We start from the raw sequence: 27,760 nt of genomic DNA on the forward strand, positions 1-27,760 counted from the left end.
AGCTGGCCAAAAGCACAATTCAGACTTCTTATACACAAACCTGTGGGACCCTCAACCCAAACCAGTACTTTCTAACAGTGGACATAAACTCCATCAGTTCATACAATGCATGAGTCAGTAAATGTTTACCAAGTACTTAATGATACACAGGGGCTAGTACCAGGATTAAATTCAGGCTTAGTTTATGGAGAAGGGAAGGAAGATGTAAGTAAGAAATGAGACACTGAACAATCTGGTGAAGAACCATAAATAACTCAAGGCAGTAGAAAACAGTAGAAGGTATTAATAACAGCCAACAGATAACAGTGCTTACTATGGGCCTGTTACTGTTCTAAGCCTTTTCCATATACCATGTATTCATTTTGCTTTTTAAAAAAATTGCTTCATTGAAGTATAATTTGAACACCACAAAATGTATCCCTCTTAAGGTACAGTTTGATAAACAGTAGTAAATGTACATAGCCAGTTTTTAATATTTTTGTCATGTGTTTGTTTTTATAATTCAATTTTAAAGTATTTCATCACTCCAAAAGGTTTCCTTATACCCATTTATAGTCAGTCTCTTCTCTCTGACTGTTCTGCTCATATCCCCCTCCAGCTCCATATCTATAGTTTTGCCACTTCTTAACATTACTTACGTTTATCCTTATAAAAACTCTTTGTGACATATACTATTTCTTAATATCTAATTACAGATGGGGAAAATAAACTGTAGGGGACTTAAATGACCCGCCCAAGGTCACAAAGCTAGTAAGTGACCAGCATTTGATCCCAGAGTTTTCACTATTATGCTATACTGCTGTGAAATATAATATGAAAAGTCTGAGGAATTAAGAAGTGGGAGAGATCACATCTAGCTTTAGGGTTAGGGAAGATCTGATGCAGGAGGTGGAATTTTGAAAGAAAGGAACAGGGGGCATGGAGTTCACAAAAGCATTAAATTAAAAAAACCTTATAGCTAAATATTTAATAAGTTCAGGAAATAGTTCTTGAGCATCACTATGTCCTTCGCTAATCACTTTAAATCACTTCACTTGCATTATCTTACTAATCTTTATACCAGTTAGTAAATTATATTATTGTCCTCATCTTACAGATAAGGATGTGGATACTGTGAAAAGGGCAAGCAACCTGTCCAATATCACACACAGCTGGTCAGAACAAGTCTGGGCTCTGAATGCAGTTAAGGTCTATTTGATTCTGAATTGCAAACTCTCAGACAAAGACACTGTGTTAGTTGGACTCAAATCTAAAACAAAGCAGCAACAACAATTAAAAAAAATCCACACTGGTCTTTGGAGAGATTATTCTTGTAGCAGAGCTTAGAACAGAATGGAACAGAGAGAACGAAGGCGGGAAACGCAGTTCACCATGACAACAAATACTGGGTGGGATCCTGGGTGATGGAAAGGAAGAGATGGAATTTGGAAAAATGGCACTGGTCAACCTATTTGCAGGGCAGAAACAGAGACACATATGTAGAGAATGGACTGTGGACACAGCGGGGAAGGAGAGGGTGGGACGAACTGAGAGCAGCACTGACCTACATACACTACCATGAGTGAAACAGATAGTGGGAAGCTGCTGAATAACACAGGGGGCCACCCGGGTGCTCTGTGACAGCCAAGATGGCTGGGACGGGTGGGGATGGGAAGCTGCTGAATAACACAGGGGGCCACCTGGGTGCTCTGTGACAGCCAAGATGGCTGGGACGGGTGGGAGTGGGAGGGAGGCTCCAGAGGGAGGGAGTATATATACACACACACACATACACACACACTTAAAGCTGATTAGTGCTGTTGTACGGCTGAAACCAACACAACATTGATAAGCAATTATCCTCCAATTAAAAAAAAACACAGACATAATGAACATCAGAGCTTAGCCTGGCCTAGTTTAAGTGTGCTCAGAACACTGACATTAGCCTATAGCTGGGAAATATCTAAAACAAAGTCTATTTTATGATAAAGTGTTGAATATCTAAAAAAATAATAATAATAATAGGAAGAGAAACAACTGGGAGGGACTTGTGGCTGAGGCGAGGGGGAAGAAGAAATGCCTGGTAGTAATAAGAGAAATATCTTGTTAGTCACTATTACACAAAACTTGAACATTAGTCTTTTTTTCTCTGCTTTGATACTTCTTGCAAAAATTTGGTTGAGACAATTGATATTTGATAGGAAATTTTTTTAAAGAAATTTTAATAGACTACAGAGACTTCTATATTCTTCATAAATACACAGAATTATGAGGAATCCTTCATAATTGCAGGTACAATAATGTATGTATATATGCTCATTCATTTTTCTAGGTCAAGGGACCATAGTTTTCATTAAATTCTGAAAGAGACCCCAAAAAGTTAAGAATGATTGCTGTAAGGCATAGGGCAAATTTACCTCTTTTTGTTAATTCTTTAAGCTCTATTCCTTATTAAGTTTACAGGAAACTATATATCAGCTTTTAATATTTATACCTTCTATAAAATTTGATTTAATATTAAGTATACCAACAATTACATATAGTTAATGCATATTCATAGAATGACATATCTCTCTCTAAACACACACATACACACACACAATGTACACATTTTAAAAACAAAAGTGCTGTTAAGACTATCATCCATTAGGCTGATACTTTCCACACATAAAGGCATATGTTTATACATATGTAAATATATGTGAATATATTTATGTAAATAAACACATATATCTTTGCATACACAGATGGAATTGAATATAATGGATCATATCCTATTTATACAGAGCTGGGGATATGTCTGCTCATCCATCAATCAACATCTTATGATAAGAGAACTTCTTTGAGTTCAATGTTTAAGAAAACTCCATTTCTGGGCCTTTGTTTCATTTTGCATTTTTAAAATAGCTGAGCTATATTATAGTATTCAGTATAGTTCAAAGAATAAACAGTAAAGAAAACAGGGTAAGCCCTTTCTAGATCAAGAAAATGTACTGGTGGCATGCCACCTGGAAGCATCACCAATACACATCTCTAATTACAACCTCTTTTTGCCTCCAAGAGCCAGCCACTAGTCTTTTAATTACTACCTTTCTTCTTTATAGTTTTACCACTTTAGGTATGCATCCCAGAATGTGGCTTAGTTTTGATGCTTTAAAACTTTATACAAAGAGAAATATATATATATATTTCTCTCTGAGACTTCTTTTGCTCAACATTATGTCTGTGAGATAAGTCTGTGTTGATGGTTTACATACCTGCAGTCTGCTTCCTTTGCTACACAGTATTCCATTGCATGCATTTATGACTTCTTATCTCCTTTGCGATTGATGGGCATTTGGAGTGTTTCTGGTTTGGGGCTATTTTGAAGAACGCTGCTGTGACAGAGGCTGCTAGTTATCCACCACAATGCACACAGCTAGACTGTATTCCCTGCTCTCCCTTGTAACTATGGATGGTCACATGGAAAACTAGTGGACACTGCTGGTGCCACTTCAGGCCTATTAAAAATCTCGAAACCTCTCATACGTAGTTTTTCATACCCCTACTCATCCTCGTTGACTTTCTATGGTGGGGCTAACAGTTTCTTACACAAACTCTTTTAGGAAACAAAGGGAGAAAAGACTTTCTGACTTATTTAAAAAGAAAATTGTGGTAAAAAACATATTTACCATTTTAACGTGTACAATTGGGGGCTTCCCAGGTGGCGATAGTGGTAAAAAACCTCCCTGCCGAAGCAGGAGACAAAAGAGACGTGGGTTTGATCCTTGGGTCAGGAGGATCCCCTGGAGAAGGGCATGACAACCCACTCCAGTATTCTTACCTGGAGAATCCCATGGACAGAGGAGCCTGGTGGGCTATGGTCAATGGGGGTCACAAAAAGTCAGACACAACATAAGCGACTTAGCATGCATGCACGCAACGTGTACAATTCACTGGCATTAGGTGCATTATAAGAATGTTGTGTAACCACTGCAATGCTCTAGTTCCACAACTTTTCACTACTATAAATGGAAACCCTGTACCAAGTAAGCAGTCATTCTCCATTTTCCCTTCCCCCACACCCCCTGGGAACCACTTAATGTCCTTTGTCTATTTTGGGTAGTTATATAAATAGAATCATATAACATGATTCCATCCACATGGTCTTTTGTGTCTGACTACTTTCACTGAGCAAGATGTCATTGAGGTATATCCACACTGTAGCATGGATAAGAAGTTTATTCTTTCCTATGGTTAAATTATATTCTACTATATGGATTTTTTGCATTTTGTTTCATCTGTTCATGGACATTTGGGTTCCTCCCACCTTTTGCATATTATGAATAGAGTTGTTATGATAACATGTGTGTAAGATTTGCTTGAAAGCATTTGAGTGGAACTGACAAGTTTTGTGGTAATTCTGTGTTCATGTATTGAAGAATTATCAAAGTGTTTTCTACAATGCTCCTCAATTTTAAAGTCCTAGCAGCAATGTATGAGGGTTCTGATTTCTCTACATGCTTTCTAACTTTTTCTTGGCATGTGTAGAAAATACATTTATTATTTTAATTTTTGGGGCATCTTGGGTATCTCAGCTGGTAAAGAATCTGCCTGCAATGCAGAAGACCCCAGTCTGATCCCTGGGTGAGGAAGTTGCTCTGGAGAAGGGATTGGCTACCCACTCAAGTATTTTTGGGCTTCCCTAGTGGCTCAGATGGTAAAGAATCCACCTGCAATGAGGGAGACCTGGGTTCAATCCCTGGGTTGGGAAGAGGGCATGGCAACCCACTCCAGTATTCTTGTCTGGAGGAGCCTGGAGGGCTACACTCCATGGGGTTGCAAGGAGTTAGAAAAGACTGAGCAACTGAACACACAGCACATTTTAATTTTTGATTTCTTGACTATTCTTTTTACTGGAGTACAGTTGTTTTACCCTGCTGTGTCAGTTTCTGCTGTACAGCACAGGGAATCAGCCATGTGTATACATATATTTGGTGTTTCCTTGGTGGCTCAGATGGTAAAGAATCTGCCTGCAATGGAGGAGACCCAGGTTCAATCCCTGGGTTGGGAAGATCCCCTGGAGAAAGGAATGGCTATCCACTCCAGTATTCTTGCCTGGAGAATTCCATGGACAGAGGAGCCTGGCGGGCTATGGGGTCCAGTCTATGGGGTCGCAAAGAGTTGGAGATGACTGAGCAACAAACACTTTCACTTTTCTTATATAAATTGCCTCTTTTGGATTTCCTTCCCATTTGGGTCACCACCGAGCACTGAGTAGAGTTCCCTGTGCTGCACAGTAGGTTCTCATTAGGTATCTATTTTACACATAGTAATGTATATATGTAAGTTCCAATCTCCCAATTCATCCCATCCATCTCCTTTCCCCCTTGGTATCCATACATTAGTTCTCTATGTCTGTGTCTCTATTTCTGCTTTGCAAATAAGATCACCTTTATCATTTTTCTAGACTTTATATATATACATTACTATACAACATTTTTTTTTTTCTGACTTACATCACTCTGTATGACAATCTCTAGGTCAATCTATGTTTCTGTAAATGACACAAATGCATTCCTTTTTATGGCTGAGTAATATTTCATTATATATATGTACCACATTTTCTTCCTTTTTTTTAAACTAGAGAGTAATTTCTCCACAATGGTGTATTGGTTTCTGCTGCACAACACCATGTATCAGCCATAAACATATATGTATGTATATATACATATATCCCTTCCCTCTTGAACCTCTCCTCCCCCAATTCCACCCCTCTAGGTCATCACAGAGTGCCAGGCTGGCTGAGCTCCCTGTGCCACACAGTAGCTTCCCATTCCACTCCAGACATGGTAGTATATAATGTCAATGCTATTCTCTCGATTTGTCCCACCCTCTCCTTCCCCCACTGTGTTCAGAAGACTCTCCTCTACGCCTGTATCTCTATTCCTGTCCTGAAGTATGTTCATCAGTACCACTTTTCTAGATTCCATATATATGGACTAACATACAATATTTGTTTTTCTCTTTGGTTCACCCACCTCATTTCAACAGACTCCTATCTGTTCTTTTTTACGGCTGAGTAACATTCCACTGTGTGTGTATATATATATATATATATCTCAACTTCTTTATCTATTCATCTGTTGATGGACATCTAGATTGCTTCCATGTCCTGGTTATTGTAAATAGTGCTTCAATGAACACTGGGGTACATGGGCCTTTTTCAATTATGGTTTTCTCAGGGCATATGCCCAGTAGTCAGAGAAGGCAATGGCACTCCACTCCAGTACTCTTGCCTGGAAAATCCCATGGATGGAGGAGCCTGGTAGGCTGCAGTCCATGGGGTCGCTAAGAGTCGGACACGACTGAGCGACTTTACTTTCTCTTTTCACTTTCATGCATTGGAGAAGGAAATGGCAACCCACTCCAGTGTTCTTGCCTGGAGAATCCCAGGGACGGGGGAGCCTGGTGGGCTGCCGTCTAAGGGGTCGCACAGAGTCGGACATGACTGAAATGACTTAGCATAGCATGCCGAGTAGTGGGATTGCTGGGTAATATGGTAGCTTTATTCCTAGTTTTTAAACGTAATCTCCATACTGTTCTCCACATTGGTTGTATCAATTTACATTTCCACCAACAGTGCAAGGGGGTTCCCTTTTCACCACACCCTCTCCAGCATCTATAATTTGTAGAATTTTTTTTAATTTAATTTAATTTTATTTTTAAACTTTACATAATTGTATTAGTTTTGCCAAATATCAATTTGTAGAATTTTGATAATGGTCATTCTGACTGGTGGGAGTTACTACCTCATTGCAATTTTGATTTGCATTTCTCTAATAATGAGCAATGTTGAGCATCTTTTCATGTGTTTATTGGCCATATGTATGTCTTCTTTGGAGAAATGTCTGTTTAGGTCTTCTGCCCATTTTTTGATTGGGTTGCTTGTTGTTCTGGTATTGATCTGGCTTGTATATTTTGGAAATTAATCCTTTGTCAGTTGCTTCATCTGTGATTATTTCCTCCCATTCTGAGTGCTGCCTTTTCATCTTGCTTACAGTTTTCTTTGCTGTGCAAAAGCTTTTAAGTTTAATTAGGCCCCATTTGCTTATTTTTTTTTTTTTTTTTTTAATTTCCATTACTTTGGGAGCTGGGTCAAAGAGGATCTTGCTGCAATTGATGTCAAAGAGTGCACTGCCTAAGTTTTCCTAGAAGAGCTTTACAGTTTCTGACCTTACATTTAGGTCTTTAATCCATTTTGAGATTATGTTTGTGTATGATGTTAGGAAGTGTTCTAATTTCACTATGTTACATGCAGCTGTCCAGTTTCTCAGCACTTACTGAAGAGGTTGTCTTTTCTGCATTGTATATTTGTTTTTTTTATTTGTATATTTATATTTATACAAATTATACAAATATATTTATTTGTATATTTCCTTTATCTAAGATAGGGTGCCCATAGGTGTGTGGGTTTATCTCTGGGATTTCTATCTTGTTCCATTTGATCTATATTTTTGCTTTTGTGCTAGTACCATACTGTCTTGATGACTGTACTTTGTAATACCGTCTGAAATCCAGAAGATTGATTTCTCCAGGTCTGTTTTTCTTTCTCAAGATGGTTTTGGCTATTTGGGGTCTTTTGTGATTCCATACAAATTGCAAACTTTTTGATTCGAGTTCTGAGAAAAATGCCATTGATAATTTGATAGGGATTGTGCTGAATCTGGGAGATGGCAATGGCAACCCACTCCAGTACTCTTGCCTGGAAAATCCCATGGGCAGAGGAGCCTGGTGGGCTGCAGTCCATGGGGTCACTAGGAGTCAGACATGACTGAGTGACTTCACTTTATTTTTTCACTTTCATGCATTGGAGAAGGAAATGGCAACTCACTCCAGTGTTCTTGCCTGGAGAATCCCAGGGACGGTGGAGCCTCGTGGGCTGCCGTCTATGGGGTCGCACAGAGTCGGACACGACTGAAGCGACATAGCAGGAGCAGTGCTGAATCTGTAGACTGCTTTGGGTAGCACAGTTATTTCCATAATATTGATTCTTCCAATCCAATAATATGGTATATCTCTCTATCTATTTGTGTAATTCTTGATTTCATTGACCAGTGTCTTATAGTTTTCTGCATACAGGTGTTTTGTCGCCTTCAGTTCAGTTCAGTTCAGTTGCTCAGTTGTGTCAAACCCTTTGTGACCCCATGAATCACAGCACGCCAGGCCCCCTGTCCATCACCAACTCCCAGAGTTCACTCAGACTCACATCCATTGAGTCAGTGATGCCATCCAGCCATCTCATCCTCTGTCGTCCCTTTCTCCTCCTGCCTCCAATCTCTCCCAGCATCAGAGTCTTTTCCAATGAGTCAACTCTTTGCATGAGGCGGCCAAAGTACTGGACTTTCGGCTTTAGCATCATTCTTTCCAAAGAAATCTCAGGGCTGATCTCTTTCAGAATGGACTGGTTGGATCTCCTTGCAGTCCAAGGGACTCGCAAGAGTCTTCTCCAACACCACAGTTCAAAAGCATCAATTCTTCAGCGCTCAGCTTTCTTCACAGGTCAACTCTCACATCCATATATGACCACTGGAAAAACCATAGCCTTGACTAGACAGACCTTTGTTGGCAAAATAATATTTCTGCTTTTGAATATGCTATCTAGGTCGGTCATAACTTTTCTTCCAAGGAGTAAGCATCTTTTAATTTCATGGCTGCAGTCACCATCTGCAGTGATTTTGGAGCCCCAAAAATAAAGTCAGCCACTGTTTCCACTGTTTCCCCATCTATTTCCCATGAAGTGATGGGACCAGATGCCATGATCTTCGTTTTCTGAATGTTGAGCTTTAAGCCAACTTTTTCACTCTCCTCTTTCACTTTCATCAAGAGGCTTTTTAGTTCCTCTTCACTTTCTGCCATAAGGGTGGTGTCATCTGTATATCTGAGGTTATTGAAATTTCTTCCGGCAGTCTTGATTCTAGCTTTTGTGTTTCTCATGATGTACTCTGCATAGAAGTTAAATAAGCAGGGTGACAATATACAGCCTTGACGTACTCCTTTTCCTATTTGGAACCAGTCTGTTGTTCCATGTCCAGTTCTAACTGTTGCTTCCTGACCTGCATACAGATTTCTCAAGAGGCAGGTCAGGTGGTCTGGTATTCCCATCTCTTTCAGAATTTTCCACAGTTTATTGTGATCCACACAGTCAAAGGCTTTGGCATAGTCAATAAAGCAGAAACAGATATTTTTCTGGAATTCTCTTGCTTTTTCGATGATCCAGTGGATGTTGGCAATTTGATCTCTGGTTCCTTTGCCTTTTCTAAAACCAGCTTGAACATCTGGAAGTTCATGATTCACGTATTGCTGAAGCCTGGCTTGGAGAATTTTGAGTATTACTTTACTAGCGTGTGAGATGAGTGCAACTGTGTGGTAGTTTGAGCTTTCTTTGGCATTGCCTTTCTTTGGGATTGGAATGAAAACTGACCTTTTCCAGTCCTGTGGCCACTGCTGAGTTTTCCAAATTTGCTGGCATATTGAGTGCAGCATTTTCACAGCATCATCTTTCAGGATTTGAAATAGCTCAACTGGAATTCCATCACCCCCACTAGCTTTGTTCATAGTGATGCTTTCTAAGGCCCACTTGAGTTCACATTCCAGGATGTCTGGCTCTAGGTCAGTGATCATACCATTGTCATTATCTTGGTCATGAAGATCTCTTTTGTACAGTTCTTCTGTGTATTCCTGCCACCTCTTCTTAATATCTTCTGCTTCTGTTAGGTCCATACCATTTCTGTCCTTTATCGAGCCCATCTTTGCATGAAATGTTTCCTTGGTATCTCTAATTTTCTTGAAGAGATCTCTAGTCTTTCCCATTCTGTTGTTTTCCTCTATTTCTTTGCATTGATCACTGAGGAAGGCTTTCTTATCTCTTCTTGCTATTCTTTGGAACTCTGCATTCAGATGGGAATATCTTTCCTTTTCTCCTTTGCTTTTCGCTTCTCTTCTTTTCACAGCTATTTGTAAGGCCTCCTCAGACAGCCATTTTGCTTTTCTGCATTTGTTTTCCATGGGGATGGTCTTGATCCCTATCTCCTGTACCATGTCACGAACCTCTGTCCATAGTTCATCAGGCACTCTATCAGATCTAGTCCCTTAAATCTATTTCTCACTTCCACTGTATAATCATAAGGGATTTGATTTAGGTCATACCTGAATGGTCTAGTGGTTTTCCCTACTTTCTTCAATTTAAGTCTGAATTTGGCAATAAGGAGTTCATGGTCTGAGCCACAGTCAGCTCCTGGTCTTGTTTTTGTTGACTGTATAGAGCTTCTCCATCTTTGGCTGCAAAGAATGTAATCAATATGATTTTGGTGTTGACCATCTGGTGATGTCCACGTGTAGAGTCTTCTCTTGTGTTGTTGGAAGAGGGTGTTTGCTATGACCAGTGCGTTCTCTTGGCAAAACTCTATTAGTCTTTGCCCTGCTTCATTATGTATTCCAAGGCCAAATTTGCCTGTTAGTCCAGGTGTTTCTTGACTTCCTACTTTTGCATTCCAGTCCTCTATAATGAAAAGGACATCTTTTTGGGGTGTTATTTCTAAAAGGTTTTGTAGGTCTTCATAGAATCATTCAACTACAGCTTCTTCAGTGTTACTGGCTGGGGCACAGACTTGGATTACTGTGATATTGAATGGTTTGCCTTGGAAATGAACAGAGATCATTCTGTTGTTTTTGAGATTGTATCCAAGTACTGCATTACAGACTCTTTTGTTGACCATGATGGCTACTCCATTTCTTCTGAGGGATTCCTGCCCACAGCAGTAGATATAATGGTCATCTGAATTAAATTCACCCATTCCAGTCCATTTTATTTTATTTTACTTTTTAAATTTTATTTTATTTTTAAACTTTACAATATTGTATTAGTTTTGCCAAATAAGTTCGCTGATTCCTAGAATGTCGACATTCACTCTTGCCATCTCCTGTTTGACGACTTCCAATTTGCCTTGTTTCATGGACCTAACATTCCAGGTTCCTATGCAATATTGCTCTTTACAGCATTGGACCTGGCTTGTATCACCAGTCATATCCACAACTGGGTATTGTTCTTGCTTTGGCTCCATCCCTTCATTCTTTCTGGAGTTATTTCTCCACTGATCTCCAGTAGCATAGTGGGCACCTACTGACCTGGGGAGTTCCTCTTTCAGTATCCTATCTTTTGCCTTTTCATACTGTTCATGGGGTTCTCAAAGCAAGAATACTGAAGTGGTTTGCTATTCCCTTCTCCAGTGGACCACATTTTGTCTCCTTAGGTAGTTTTATTCCAAGGTATTTTATTCTTTTTGTTGCAATGGTGAAGACGATTGTTTCCTTATTTTCTCTGATTTTTCATTTTTAGTATATAGGAATGCAAGGGATTTCTTCTATATATTAACTTTATATACAGACTTTACTAAACTCTTTGATTTGCTGTTATTGTTGTTCAGTTGCTAAGTCGTGTCTGGCTTTTTGTGATCCCATGGACTGCAGCATGCCAGAGTCCCCTGTCCTTCATTATCTCCCAGAGTTTGCTCAGAATGATGTCCACTGAATCAGTGATGCTATTTATCTATCTCATTTTCTGTTGCCCATAACTCCTTTTGCCTTCAATCTTTCCCAGCATCAGGGTCTTTTCCAATGAGTTGGTTCTTTGCACTAGGTGGGCAAAGTATTCCAATGAATACTCAGGGTTGATTTCCTTTAGGATTGAGTGGTTTGATCTCCTTGCAGTCCAAGGGACTCTCAACAGTCTTCTCCAGCACCACACTTCGAAAGCATCAATTCTTTGGTACTCAGTCTTCTTTGTGGTCCAACTCTCATATCCGTACATGACTACTGGAAAAAGCATAGCTTTGACTATTTGGACCTTTATTGGAAAAATGATGTCTTTGCTTTTTAATAGGCTGTCCAGGTTTTTCATAGCTTTCTTTCCCAAGGAGCAAGTGTCTTTTAACCTCATGGCTGCAGTCACCATCTGCAGTGATTTTGGAGCTCAAGAAAACATAATCTGTCACTGCTTTCACTTTTTCCCCTCCAATTTGCCATGAAGTGATGGGACCAGATGCCATGATTGTAGTGTTTTAAATGTTGAGTTTTAAGCCAGCTTTTTCATTCTCCTCTTTCACCTTCATCAAGAGGCTCTTTAGTTCCTCTTCTCTTTCTGCCTTTAGAGTGGTATTATCTGTATATCTGAGGTTGCTGATATTTATCCTGGAAATCTTGATTCCAGCTGAGCTTTATCTAGTCTGGCATTTTGTACGGTGTACTCTGCATATAAGCTGTATAAACAGGGTGACAATACATAGCCTTGTTGTACTCCTTTCCCAATTTTGAACCAGTCCGTTGTTCCATGTCCAATTCTGTTGCTTCTTGACCTGCATACAGGTTTCTCAAGAGACTTCAAGTGGTCTGGTATTCCCATATCTTCAAGAATTTTTCACAGTTTGTTTTTGATCCACATAGTCAAAGGGTTTAGCATAGTCAAAAAGCAGAAGTAGATGTTTTTCTGGAATTCCCTTGCTTTTTCTATGATCCAATGGATGTTGGCAATTTGATCTCTTGCAACTGTTCAGTGTACAAGTCTTGCAATCTTGGTTAAATTTATTGCTAGGTATTTTATTGTTTTGATGCTGTTATAAATGGAATTGTTTTCTTACTCCTTTTCAGTAGTTCATTACTGCTGCTGCTGCTGCTAAGTTGCTTCAGTCGTGTCCGACTCTGTGCGACCCCATAGACGGCAGCCCACCAGGCTTCCCCGTCCCTGGGATTCTCCAGGCAAGAGTACTGGAGTGGGTTGCCATTTCCTTGTCCAATGCATGAAAGTGAAAAGTGAAAGTGAAATCGCTCAGTCGTGTCCAACTCTTCGCGACCCCATGGACTGCAGCCCACCAGGCTCCTCTGCCCAAGGGATTTTCCAGGCAAGAGTACTGGAGTGGGGTGCCATTGCCTTCTCTGAGGTCATTACTAGTGTATACAAATACAATAGATTTTTGTGCTAAATTCTATTCTGAAACTCTGTTAAATTCATTTATTAGCTCTAACAGCTTTGGTGCAATTAGTTCTAGTAGTTTTTTCTTTTTTGCATTCTCTAGGATATTCCCTATATAAAATCATGTCATCTGCTAATGCAGTTTAAATTCTTCCTTTCCAATTTGAGTATGTTTTCTTTTTCTTGCCTAATTTTTATATGTCTTCTTAAAAAATAGAAAACTTCCAGTAAAATGTTGAAGAGAAGTGGCAAAAGTGGGAATACTTGGCTTGTTCTTGATCTTAGAGGGAAGTCTTTCACGACTGAATATGACATTAGCTGTGGGCTTTTCATAGATGTCCCTCATTATGTTGAAGAAGTTTCCTTCTACTCCTATTTTATTATTGTTTTTATCATGGAGTGTCAGATTTTGTCAAATGATTTTTCTGTGTTAACATGATCATATTTTTTATTTTTATTACTATGGTATTTTTATTATGAAATACCTTTTAATATGATAAACCACCTGTATGATGAATTCTTGGGCTAAATCCTATTTGATCATGATATATAATTCTTTTAATATGCTGCTGCATTCGGTTCGCTATTATTTTGTTGAGGATATTTTCATCTATATTCACAATGGATTTTTGTCTATAGTTTTCTTGTGATGTCTTTGACTTTGCTTGCAGAATAATGCTTCCTCTGCTATATTTTTGGGAAGAGTCTGAAAAAGATTTGTCTTAATTCTTCTTTACTATTTGATACAATTCAGCAGTGAAGCCATCCAATTTTGAGCTTGCTTTTGTTGCGACCTTTGTGATTACTGGTTTAATCTATTTGCTAACAGGTTTATTCAGATGTTTTGCTTTTCTTAGGTCAGTTTTGGTACTTTGTGTATTTTTAGGAATGAATCCATTCCTAGGTGAATCCATTTCACCGAGGTGTGTTGGCTTTTAGTTGTCTATTGTTTGTCTCAACTGTTATTTTTTACCCCAGGTGGCAGTGGTATTTTCATTTGGCTTTCAATGTTTTCAAGGAATGTCCTACATACAGCTGCTTCTTTGTCTTGAAAAAGTTTACACGTAGGAAAAACAAAGGAGATCTCCATGTATCAGCCCTTTGGGAAATCCACAGACAGGATGAAACAGATAAACACAACTCCTTGAGAATAAGGTCTGCTTCCTCTGGGACCAGTTCACACCTGGAACTCGGCTGTCATCTGTAAGACTGCTGCTATGCTGTAGAAGGGAGTAGGGTGAACATAAATTAAAACTTTGTAAAGTTCTCCTACCATGGTTCAGTGGCCTTTTTCCCAGTTAAGCATTTGCTTGGTTTCCATAAATCATTCACCATCTTCCAGAGCTTTGGTAATGTGGGTTCTGACAGTATGTGCCAGGTTTTTCAGTGTTTCTGGGGAGGGATAAGCTCCTGGAAGTCCCTATGCTGCCATCTTGCTGACCTGCTCCTGATTCATTCATGATGCTAGCATAACTCTAATACCAAAACCTGACAAGGTCATTACCAAAAAAAAAAAAAAAAAAAAAAGGACGTTATGCACCAATATCTCCCAATCAGTGTAATTCATCACGTTAACAGAATAAGGAAGAAAACACATGATCATCTCAATAGGTGCAGGAAAAAAAAGACTTGATGAAATTCAACACTCATTACCATAAAGGCTCTCAGCAAATGAGGAGGAAACTTTCTTAACCTGATAAAGGGCATTTACGGAAAGCCTACATTTAAATCGTACTTAATGGCGAAAGACAGTCTGCCTTCCCTGTGACACTGGGAACAAGGCATGAGTCCACTTTTACCATTTTATTCTACACTGTTAATAGAATCCTAGAAAGGACAGTGAAATAAGAAGTAAAAGGCATGAAAAGATTGGGAAGAGAGTAACTGTTATGGACTGAATTGTGCTTTCAGCCCCACCCCACCGTCCTTGGCAATTCAAATGCAGAAGTCCTAACCCCCAGTACAGCTCAGAATGTGACTATATTTGAAGACAGGGCCTTTAAAGAGGTATGTGCTGTGTGCTTAGTCTCTCAGACGTGTCTGACTATTTGTGATCCCCATGGACTGTAGCCCGCCAGGCTCCTCTGTCAATGGGGATTCTCTGGGCAAGAATACTGGAGTGGGTTGCCATGCCCTCCTCCAGGGGATCTTCCCAACCCAGGGATTGAACTCAGGCCTCCCACATTGCAGATGGATTCTTTACCATCTGAGCCGCCAGGGAAGCTCTTTTAAAGAGGTAATGAAGGTCAAATGAAGTCATATGGGTGGCCCATAATCCAGTAAGACTCTGTCCTTATAAGAAAAGGGAGACACACCAAGGATGCACATTCACAGCAAACAGGGCATGTGAGGACACACTGAAAAGGCAGCCACCTGCAAACCAAGGAGAGAGGCCTCATGGGGAATGACTGGAAAGGAACACAAGGAAGCTTTCATGAATAATGGAAATGCGCTATTTCTTAACCATGTGGGTATATATAAGTGTCAAGGTTTATCAAACTGTACTCTTCAGTCCTATGCAATTTTATTGTACAAAAATTAAATCTCAATTAGAATAAAAGAAACTGAAGAAAAACCCATAGTATTCTTGGCTTTCAAGCAGTGCTTTTTAAGACCCCTTCTTCACTGATATCTCTGATATTACCAATCAATCAACATAAGGGCTTTAAAGGGACCAGCACGTACACTTCTTAAACCACTAAATCATTGTAGGCACTGAGGTCAAAGATCTCATTGATTAGATCCTTGTTGTGGAAAAATAAGGCAAGGACACAGAAAAGAAAACTAATATATATACAGTTGACCTTTGAAGAACGTGGGGGTTAATCCAAGTATAACTTAGAGGTGGCCCTCGGTACAGGCAGTTCTTCCACATTTATAGATTCAACCAACCAAAGACTGTGTAGAATTGCAGTATTTACTCCTGAAAGGATTCGACATGTAAGGGGATTCTGGCAGCTCAACCCTGAGTAGTTTAAGGGTCAACTGTAATATATTAATTCATTAAACAAATACATTATGAGCGTCTACCATGTGTTAAGCAACATTCAAGGAGACATGGAAACAATGGTGAACATAAGGAGTGCTTATATGCTCTTGGGAGAAGACACAAAACATACATGATAAGTAAGTAAATTATGTAGTATTTTGAGATACTTCTATCGCAGAGGATAGGCAATGTAGAGCCTCTGGCTTAAGAGACTATTCAATACATAGCTACTTCGGCTCTGAATGTTGGTCTCTTGTGATTGAATTTCTTTTCTGAGTGGGCTAGGCAGGATGATTTAATATACGTGGTTACATTTATTCATAGCTCTGCAGTATGCTTGTCTTCTGTGTTCTGATGATCAAAGTATCAAGTTTTAACAAATTTGTTATCTCAGACTACTGGGAACCAGGAGTAAGATATTGTGGCATTCCTTCTAATGATTAGACATATAATAATAATGCTAATAATAAAAGAAACATAAATAAATGCTCTTTAGGGGCAAGATGGAAATTGTTTCTGTACTTTAGATAATCCCACTTGCTTATTTTTTAAAATCAGGACCTCTATATTAATCCAACATAGATTGCAAAGAACACTTAGATCATTGCAAGCATGGGCTTACTTAGAGGGAGAACTAGGAACTTCAGGGATTATTCCTCACTTGGGATTACTCCTTCACTTCCAGTAAAAGAAAACTGTGTTTGGGAGTCTCTCAGAGAGTCTCAACCAGTGACAGCTGCTGTATATTATATAAACTAAAAAACTTGAGAGACAAAACGCAGGTCACAGTCAATATCATCAGGTAAATCCAATTTACTCTAGGTTCAGTTCAGTTCAGTTGCTCAGTCCTGTCTGACTCTTTGTGACCCCATGGACTATAGCACACCAGGCTTCCCTGTCCATCATTAACTGTCAGAACTTGCTCAAACTCATGACCATTGAGTCAGTGATGCCATCCAACCATCTCATCCTCTGTCGTCCCCTTCTCTTCCTGCCTTCAATCTTTCCCAGCATCAGGGTCTTTTCCAAGGAGTCAGTTCTTTGCATCAGGTGGCCAAAGTATTGGAGTTTCAGCCTCAGCATCAGTCCTTCCAATGAACATTCAAGACTGATTTCCTTTAGGATGGACTAGTTGGGTCTCCTTGCAGTCCAAGGGACTCTCAAGAGTCTTTTCCAACACCACAGTTCAAAAGCATCAATTCTTTGGCGCTCAGCTTTCTTTATAGTCCAAGTCTCACATCTATACATGATCACTGGAAAAACCATAGCTTTGACTAGATGGACCTTTGTTGGCAAAATAATGTTTTTGCTTTTAAATATGTTGTCCAGGTTTGTCACATCTTTTCTTCCAAGGAGCAAGCGTCTTTTAATTTCATGGCTGCAGTCACCATCTGCAGTGATTTTGGAGCCCACCAAAAATAAAGTCTGTCACTGTTTCCATTGTTTCCCATCTATTTGCCATGAAGTAAGTGAGGGGACTGGACAGCACGATCTTAGGTTTTTGAATGTTGAGTTTTAAGCCAGCTTCTTCACTCTCCTCTTTCACCTTCATCAAGAGGCTCTTTAGTTTCTCTTTACTTTCTGCCATAAGGGTGGTGTAATCTGCATATCTAAGGATATTGATACTCCTCCTGGCAATCTTGATTCCAGCTTGAGCTTCATCCAGCCTGGCATTTTGCATGATGTACTCTGCATATACATTAAATAAGCAGGGTGACAAAATATAGCCTTGATGTACTCCTTTCCCAATTCTGAACCAGTCCATTGTTTCATGTCTGGTTCTAACTGTTGCTTCTTGACCTGTATACTGACTTCTCAGGAACCAGGTAAGGTGTTCTGGTATTCCCATCTCTTGAAGAATTTTCCACAGGTGCTTGTGATCTACACAGTTAAAGGCTTTGGTGTAATCAATAAAGCAGAAGTAGATGTTTTTCTGGTATTCTCCTGATTTTTCAAACTGCCAGAACTGAGTTTGAGTGTCTCCTGTGGAGGTATGGGTCAGTATTGGCCTGCCGCAGGGGCAGGGGCTCTGGGTGCAGCTACCTGGGTCACACAGCCTGTGGCATAAACCCTCTTGGAGGAGGTCACCATTAACCCCACCATAGAGCCGCCGAGCAGACAACCCACAAACTGCAGAACAATTATACCAAAGAAATTCTTGCACTGTTAAGGAAGTTCTAGGACCCACAACAGATTTCCCAACCTGGGGATCTGGCAAAGGGACTGAGAACCTCCAGGGAATTTGACTTTGGAGGCCACCAGGATTTGATTACAGAACTTAAACAGGACTGGGGAAACAGACTCTTGGAGGGCACAAACAAAACCTTGTGCACACCAGGACCCAGGAGAAAGGAGCAGTGTCCCCACAAGATACTGACCCAGACTTGCCTGTGAGTGTCCAGGAGTCTCTTGGGAGGCGTGGGTTGGTGGTGGCCTGCTGGCAGGGTCAGGGGCACTGAGTGAGACAGTGGGTGCACCGGACCTTTTGAAGGAGGGCGCCATTATCTTAATTACCTCCACCATAGTTTGGTCTCAGGTCAAACAGGGAGGGAACACAGCCTTGCCCATCAGCAGAAAATTGGATTAAACATTTAGAACAAGATCCATTAGAACAAGACCCAGTTTCCTCCAGTCAGTCTTTCCCAACAGGAAGCTTCCATAAGCCTCTTATCCATATCAGTTAGAGGACATACAGAATGAAAATCACAGTCAGTCTAGGTTCAGCTTTTCTCAAACTCTCTCAAAGTGTTAAGGGGAGTGAGAAATTGATGACAGAGAAACAAACAGGAGCTAACTCTAAATGTAGTACTGGGCTTTGGAATGGCTTTCCAGCCTGATTCAGGAATGAGAATCAGTGATTGCTCAGGAAGGAGAGGGTCTAGGCAAGCTAGGAAAGAATAAAAACACTGCTGAGTAGGGAGGAAAAAAGAAGAATGAAGAGTGGGTATTTTTAAATTTATGCTTTTGGCTTAAAAGTTCTTTTTCTTAAATTATGATTTTTTTTAATTGGAAGATAATTGCTTTACAATATTGTGTTGGCCTCTGCCAGCTTAAAAGTTCTTGGTTCAAGTCTGGATTTTCCATAGTAAGTCTCCTTGTTCCACAGAGCTCAATAAAGGCAACTAAGAACATTCCAAGCATTGATGATTGAAAAACAATTTACATCTCAAGCATAATTCTGACAATACTGTACTGTACTGATATTTTCACAATCACAAGGTTATTTCTTGAGATAAGAATCAGGCCTTTTTTTTTTTTTTTGAACGTGTTTGGTATTAATAAAGTTGACAGAATGGTGAGGCGGATAGAAGAGGTAAGGGAGTAAGAGACTGATAATAAAGATTAATGGTCCTGCAGTAAATGTCCTATGTAGTACTTAATGATTAAAGGACAACAAAAGTAACAAAGGATATGAAACAGAAGAATAATATGTTTAAAAATTCAGACACGCTAAAGGGGGAAAGCAATTAAGGAGATGCTAAACCCAGCAGTGTAACTTAGGCAATTAGTGTTAGGTCGTTGGCCTTATGCTAAACAGGGTGTCTGATCCTGCCACAGCACACCTGGGGAAAGTCCGTCTCTCACTGCAAATGCCAGTGCAACAACCTTGCCCTGTACTGTGATCTGTGTGTACCACCAGCCCTGCAACGGGCAGAGCAGCTCCAAGGGGCAACTTCAGCTCCTCAGTGGTCAGCTATACCATCATTGTGCTTTTCTCTCCATATTAGAATAAAAGAAGGGAAAAATACAAGACAGCATTTCTTGCGAGTAGAAGAAAAAGTTAATAATTGCTGTGAATACCTTGAAGCAGAACTCTTTTAAAAAGATGAAAAATTTTCTATTTTTCTCACTATAATGCAATAATCCTCCCCCACAACCCCTCAAAAAAGGGGGAAGGAAAAAAAAGAGTAATGAAAAAAATAAAACCATGAGTGAACTGTGCCTGGAAACTGCAGAATTGTAACAGCTTTCTCTTGGTTAAATTGATTGGTCTAGTAACATTATAAAATGACTATTAGGATTCATTGTGCACAACAGAAAGTGCTGAAATGTCAGCAGACTACACAGCAAAAAGTAATGGGTTCTGAATCCCTGTTAGTCAAAAATGATTTTGTTTCAAATTAGAAATTGATTTTTTTGGGGGGTGGGCACAAGCCCTTTGTAGACTTCCGGCTTCTGTAGCTGGGCCTGGGAGAGATTAACCTCCACAGCGGGGCTGGCCTGATGACACCTTTTCTCAAAGTGCCTTTTCAATTGCAGCTTTCTAATGTTGCTGTGGTCTCAGCCAATAACACAAGTTATTTGTCCCTTTGCTATTACACTAAATTTTTCTCATATTGCTATTTTATTTTAGTGCCGACACACAACACAAGTTTGTTGTCAGTTTAACAGAAGACTATGTTGAGCCTTGCAGTGTAACCACCACAGCGATTTCGATTGGTTCTCCACTCTCCGAAGTGCAGTGACTCAGAACAGAAGAAGCCAAAAGTAAGAATGTCCCATCTCTGAAGGATGACTAATAGACAAAGTAGATAAGATTCCATCTCAGATACAAAGTCTCCTCAGTTTCATTTCTGTTTCTGGTAGCAAAGTCTAAAAAGACAAGAGTTGTTCTAAGTTGTCCTAAAACAGTAGAGGTATGCAGAACTTTTGTCCTATATCAAATGAAATGTACCTTTGCTCTTTTTTCAAACTGTGGATAGTCTCCCTTTTGAAACTTGGACTAATTACCTTCTTTTAATTATCTGGGAGAGGACTAAATGGTTTCTAGATTAATCATAATTAAAACCAAAAACGTGACAAAGCTGGCAGTTGATGAGGAAAGGCAGGGAGTAGTATACCTATAAGATCTCATAAAAGTAAAGTATTAGTTGCTCAGTGGTGCCTGACTCTTTGCAACCCCATGGACTGCAGTTCTTCTGTCCATGGAATTCTCCAGACTAGAATATTACAGTGGGTTGCCATTTCCTTTTCCAGGGGATCTTCCCAACCTAGAGATTGAACCCAGGTCTTCTGAATTGCAAGTAGATTCTTTACCATCTAAGTCACCAGGGAAGCCCCAGGAAGACCTCATAAAGCACTGTACAGTTCTTAAATAAATAGATGTGAGAGTGACTAGAGAGATTGTGAGAAATTGGTTGGTTAACACTAGCAGTGGACAGTGCTAGCTAGCCCAGTAAAAAGAGGTAAACAAGGAGGAAATTGAGGTTAATGGTTGTGAACAGGCAAGAAAGATGTCTGGGAAAGAGGAGAGAACAGAAGTGGGCTCTGAGACCTTTTGGGGCCCTTTGCTTTCTGCACATCTTCTGACCAATGAAGCTCAGACTTGTTCCATTCTGTCCCAGAGTCCTTCCTTTAATGATTCCAGGAGAGATTAAACCAAAAGCCACTTCAGAAACAACTGGGATATGAAATTAAATTTAACTGCTTCACTTAATATTCCATATAGTTATTTATAACTGATTTCTTTTAAAATATCTACCACATATAAAATAGAAAGAATTACTGGTACTTCAAAGACTGCTAGGCAATACAGGCTTAAGACTTATGAGGTTCTGTTTTAGCCACAATGACCTCTCTTCCACCCTCCTCATATTTCCAGTTAATTGAGGATTAATTGCAGTTGTTAGAGTTTACTTTCCCAGCAAAGATTTATGTTAAATTTCTGGTCCTCTTTATTCATTTTAAGTATTATTTTGTGTCTATGACCATGCTAAAGCTGAAACTCCAGTACTTTGGCCACCTCATGCAAAGAGTTGACTCACTGGAAAAGACCCTGATGCTGGGAGGGATTGGGGGCAGGAGGAGAAGGGGACGACAGAGGATGAGATGGCTCGATGGCATCACCGACTCGATAGACTTGAGTTTGAGTAAGCTCCGGGAGTTGGTGATGGACAGGGAGGCCTGGTGTGCTGAGATTCATGGGGTCGCAAAGAGTCGGACACGACTGAGCGACTGAACTGAACTGAACTGAATTGATGACCATATTTACTGCTGAATAATTCTTACAGTTGGCTGCTTGCAAAAAGAGGGACACATTAGACAGTTTCTCGTGAGTCCTCTGAGAACTGTTGATGCAATTCACTGATCCAGGAGACGTGCCACCTGTGGCCTTGCAGGTGCATGCTGGTTTGTAACACGTTTAACTCTTGCTCCAGGGTTACAGGAAACCATCTGGAGTTGATGGCTAGCAACCACTAGCAACCTGGCCCCCAAAGCTTCCCATTTTGCTACTGCAGATGCTGAGCTCACCTCTTTGGGATCGACATGCATCTTTCTTCTGACTTGTCCACAGGGCATCATCTTCCATCTGTGACTGAAACCCAACTGTCTTCTTATCCCTTCTACTTGCTCCACTGTTAGTGGAGTCTTGGCACTTTTTGCTGGACGGTGATGTTCCAAGTGTCCAGTCATCACACTCTGACTTCAATAAACTGAAAAGAATAAACATGAATGAGCTATAGAGAGCACAGAAGGGGGAATGGATCACACACAAAAAGCATATAAATTTAGCATGAGTTGAAATACAATTCATGGCAGTAGAAACTTTTTCTTATTTTTTTATTGATATATAATTTAAAAATTTTACTGAAGACCTGTTCTGTGTCCTGCCAAAACAACTCTGGAGTTGTGGTTCTTATCCTCAAAAGTTTATATCTGGAGTTGGGGAAATAAGAGTCAGACTCATGAAACTGCTAATAAAGCCACAGACTATGACTAAGAACCAGAGTATCTGTAGAAATAAAAAGTGTGCTAAAACAAGACTTGCATAACTAAAATGTTTCTGAGTACTAAAAATGAACATAAGGGATTAAAATATCACCAGTTTGCTTCAAAATGCATTTGTGTTTCTCGTTTTCGACTGTTATGGTATTTATTATGTACTCAGAGTATATGAGGAATAGTACTATAATGCATGTGGGAGAATTGGTCTCTGTCCTCATATAATTTCATTATAAAGTCAACAAGGCAAGTACGGAGTAAAAGAAATTTTAATGAAAATAAACACACATGCATGTGTTTTTCTCTCTAGTAAAATATGCTCCCACCATTAGCACAATTCCTCTTGGAACATTTTATTTTTCAGAGAGAAATGTTATCATGATGTGCATCTCTTACTACTCTACCAGTCCCTTCCTTCTGACTATCACGAAGCTCACCGCAATCTCGTGATACTTTCGTTTTGTCTTGCCTATGACCATAAACAATGTGGAAATTAAAATGAAGAAAAAGAATTTATTCAAAGAGTAATATTCTAAAAACTAGAATGTTTAAACTTCCCAGAAGGAGAGGCAATCCCTAGACTAGAACAAGTTGATGGAGTATTACTGGATCCATTATGAATTCCACGAGGCCCTTGACCAGGATTCAAATGACATAAACCCATCAGAGTCACTGGGCTTGTTTTGTGTGGATCAGAAATTTTCATAATGTTTGCTCACACCATAATTTATTAATAAAAGTCCATATATTACATAGCTTTATGTTCAGAGTAGTATAAAGAAACTAAAACTGTTAGCAGTATGGTTTTATATGGGCATAAAGCAGTGTATTAAATTTAGGAGCTTAAATTTTTTTTTACCAGAACCCAAGGGTCACTTTTCCTTATTGACCTGCCAATGGACGTGTATCTTAGCTCATAAAACTTCTTTTCATGCGGCAGGAAGATAGGCAGAATAAAACTACATCATTGTGAATGTAAGATAAATTTACCTCAACCCAGAAGTCCCAAATCCTGGCAAATTCAACAACTACATCTCTACTTGTTCTTACAGTAAAGTTAACATCACCAAGACTACTGGATTTCCCTAAGTCATACATTCTCGGGTCACTCACGCTCCCAATACTACCCAGTGTTGATCATTCCCAATACTGAATCCTCCTTCCATTTTACACAGAGGTTTGTCTGTACCTTTATTCCAAATCCCATCCCAGGAACCTGGATTCTAATTTCTCTGAAATAAAGATGATTAAACAAGAATTTTCTTTTTTCATTTACTTCCAAATTTACCCATCTACTATTCTTCTTTTAACATGTCTGAAGAGGGGGCTTCCCTGGTGGTTCAGTGGTAAAGAATTTGCCTGTCAATGAAGGAGACACTGGTTTGATCCCTGATCCAGGAAGATTCCACATGCCGTGCAGCAACTAAGCCCGAGCACCACAACTCCTGAGCCTATGCTCTGCGTCGAGAAGCCACTGCAGTGAGAAACCTGCACGTCACAACTAGAGACCAGTGCCTGCTTGTCACAACTCGAGAAAAGCCTGTGCAGCAACAAAGACCCAGCACAGCCAAAAGCAAAAATACAGTTATAAAAAACCTCAAAAGAAAATCATGCCTTTCACTCATGCTCTTGCTACCATTTGACCCATGCCCTCTGTGACTACAGCCTGCCAGTCATCTCCTTTTCTTATCGCTTACAAACTTCTCTGTGCTTTCCCAGGATTACAAATAAGACTGGATGTTTCATTAAAAATCAAAACCTAAACCTAAATCCAAAAACTGCTCCCTTAAGTGGGAAAGTTACAGTAATACACAGTGTCAGAGAAAGTGTGGGCACGAGGATTTTATTATAGTCCTGGGGAAACTGCAAATTGGGATAACCCTTTGGTGAGTGATGTGTCACTACAAGATAAAAGTGCACCTACCCTCTTACAACTGTAGTTTTAAGAAGTTACCCCACAGATTACATAAACGACAGCGGAATTAGGAAAGTCTCTTACTCTATATACAAAAACTCCTAGAAGAAAACAGGCAGAATGATCTTTGACATAAACTGTAGCAATATATTTTTTTTTTTTTGGATCTGTCTCTTAAGCAAAGAAAATAAAAACAAAAATAAGAAAGTGGGACCTAATTAAACTTATCCCTGGAGGAGGAAATGGCAACCCACTCCAGTATTCTTGCTTGCTCACGGACAGAGGAGCCTGATGGGCTACAGTCAACGGGGTTGCAAAAGAGTCAGACATGACTTGGTGACTAAACAACAACAGCAATTAAACTTAAAAGCTTTTGTACAGCAAAATAAACTACTGAAGAAACAAAAGACAACCCACCAAATGAGAGATAGTTGGTGGAAATATAATCACTATTTTACAAATAACTTGGGCTTCCCTTGTGGCTCAGAATCCATCTGCAATGCAGGAGACCTGGGTTTGATCCCTGGGTTGGGAAGATCCCCTGGAGAAGGGAAAGGCTACCCATTCCAGTATTCTAGCCTAGAGAATTCCATGGACTGTATAGTCCATGGGGTTGCAAAGACTTGGACACGACTGAGTGACTTTCATTTCAGTTCACTTTTAGATGAAACATAATCTATAAAAATTTTGAATCACTATGTCACACAGCTGAAGTAATACAATATTGTAAATCAACTATACCTCAATTAAAAAAAATAAATGAAAAAAGAGAAAAAAAGAATGAGGTAGTTCTCTACACCACTGTGAATAAACTTCATGACATAGTATACAGTTAGAAAAAAGCAATTTGCAATAAAAGAAGGTATACTGTGATCTCATTTTTGTAAAAAAATATACAAAAATATTTTTTAAGTTCTGGATGGATAAATAACAAACCAGAGAAGTAGAAACAGAGTTACCAAGGGAAAGATTTCTATAATTTATATTTTTCTGAATACTTAAATTTCTTACAAAATGCATGTATATTTGTAATTATAAAACAAAAACTTTCACAATCTTCTTTGTATTACTATAATCTCTCTCCTTCTTTGTCAAGCTTCTAGAAAATAATTTTAATAGACATGCCTACTAAAGCTATATTTTAGAGAACAAGTCTAGTGGCATTTTCTCTTTGTTACAAGACCATATTGCCATGTGACTCCTGACAACTGACTCCTTTCTTAAAACTTATTCCCTCGGAGTTCAGGACAGACATCTTGTTCGGTTTTCTAGTTCTAGGAGGCTGTTGCTCAGTTCTTTTACTGGGACACTTCTACTTCCCTCTCTGAAATGCAGACATTCCTGATGATCCTGTCCTCGTCTTTTTTCTCTTTCTCTGAGCGATCCTGGCCACATCATCGTATCTTCCTTCAATTATGACTTATAGATAGATTCATCTCGCCCACAATGATCTCCAAAACTGTTGACCTGTTCCAGAAGCTGTCAAAAAACTGTGAAGGGATGTCTTTTCCAACCACTCCAAAAACCAACTCATGTTAAAGCAATAAATAATCTTTATCTTGAAACTAGTTCCTCTCTGTTTCCATTCTCATTTAATGTATCACCATCCTCCTTGTTACTAAGATGAAAAACCTCAGCTGTTTCAAAATCTGCTTTCCTTATTCCTCTTCAATAAATTGCCAAGTCATTCATTTATATATTCATCAGATATTTATTGAGGACATACGTATATATGCAATGGGGCTAGGGCTGGCATTTATGGAAAACAAACATTTACTGGGGCCTTGTTCTGTGCTAGGTGCTGGGGGTACAAACACAAGCAAGACCGGGATCCTGTTCTCAACGTGATTTTATTGGTGGAGACAGACATGAAGACATATGCTTTTTTTGGGGGAGGTCATGCTGTGCAGCACACACAACTTTCCCATCCAGAGATCAAACTCATGCCCCCTGCATTCCAAGTATGGAGTCTTAACTACTGGACTGATGGGGAAACACAAAACAGATAATTTTTGATATGATATGATACATGCTATGATTCAGGAATATGCATGCTGTTTGTTGTTGTTGTTGCTCAGTCACCCAGTCACGTGACCCCATGTGACCCCACGGACTGCAGCATGCTAGGCCTCCCTGTCCCTCACCATCTTCCGGAGTTTGCCCAAGTTCATGTTCATTAGTGATGTCATCTCGGCATCTCATTCTCTGATGCCCTCTTCTCCTTCTGCCCTCAATCTTTCCCATCATCAAGGACTTTTCCAATGAGTCATCTGTTTGCATCAGATGACCAAAATACTGGAGCGTCAGCTTCAGCATCAGTCCTTCCAGTGAATATTCACAGTTGAGCTCCCTGAAGATTGACTGCTTTGATCTCCTTGCTGTCCAAGAGACTTTCAGGAGTCTTCTCCAGCACCATAGTTCGAAGGTATCAATTCTTTGGCATTCTGCCTTCTTTATGGTCCAGCTTTTACAGCTGTATGTGACCACTGGGAAGACCGCAGCCTTGACTATATGGACCTTTGTTGACAGAGTCATGTCTCTGCTTTTCAACACACTGTCTAGGTTTGTCATCACTTTGCTGCCAAGAAGCAACAGTCTTCCGATTTCATGGCTGCATCACCATCTGCAGTGATTGTGGATCCCATGAAGAGGAAATCTGTCACTACTTTCACCTTTTCTCCTATTTGCCATGCAGTAATGGGGCTGGATGCCATGATCTTAATTTTTTTAATATTTAGTCTCAAGCTGGTTCTTTCACTCTCCTCCTTCACGCTCAAGAGGTTCTTTAGTTCCTCTTCACTTTCTGCCATTGGAGTGATATCATCTGCATATTTAAAGTTGGTGATGTTTCTATCCACCTATCTTGGTTCCAGCTTGTAACTCATCCAGCCTGGCATTTCTCATGATGTGCTCAGTGTATAGATTAAACAAACGGGGTGACAGCAGACAGTCCTGTGGTTCTCCTTTCTTGATCTTGAACAAATCAGTTGCTCCATACAAGATTCTAACTGTTGCTTCTTGAAAAGAAACCTGGAGACAGGTAAGATGGTTTCTCAGGAGACAGATGAGATGGTCTGGTACTCCTATCTCTCCAGGAGCTTTTCACAGAATGGTGTTTATGGGGGCACAAAGGCAGGGCATTTAACTC

The 27,760-nt window shown here is 39.8% G+C and overlaps 1 protein-coding gene across 5 annotated transcripts in view; it reads right to left on the reverse strand.

The window, feature by feature from the left end:
• The window catches only part of KIAA1328 (KIAA1328 ortholog), a 426,147-nt gene that overhangs the window by 75,618 nt on the left and 322,769 nt on the right, over window positions 1-27,760 (reverse strand). For all 5 annotated transcript variants that reach the window (XM_024984413.2, XM_005224052.5, XM_024984414.2 and 2 more), the window contains one exon: window positions 22,227-22,408. In XM_024984413.2, coding sequence (XP_024840181.1) covers window positions 22,227-22,408 — 182 coding nt within the window. The remainder of the gene's footprint in view (window positions 1-22,226; window positions 22,409-27,760) is intronic.

This window comes from Bos taurus, chromosome 24 (genome assembly GCF_002263795.3).
Source record: "Bos taurus isolate L1 Dominette 01449 registration number 42190680 breed Hereford chromosome 24, ARS-UCD2.0, whole genome shotgun sequence".
Taxonomy (NCBI): domain Eukaryota; kingdom Metazoa; phylum Chordata; class Mammalia; order Artiodactyla; family Bovidae; genus Bos; species Bos taurus.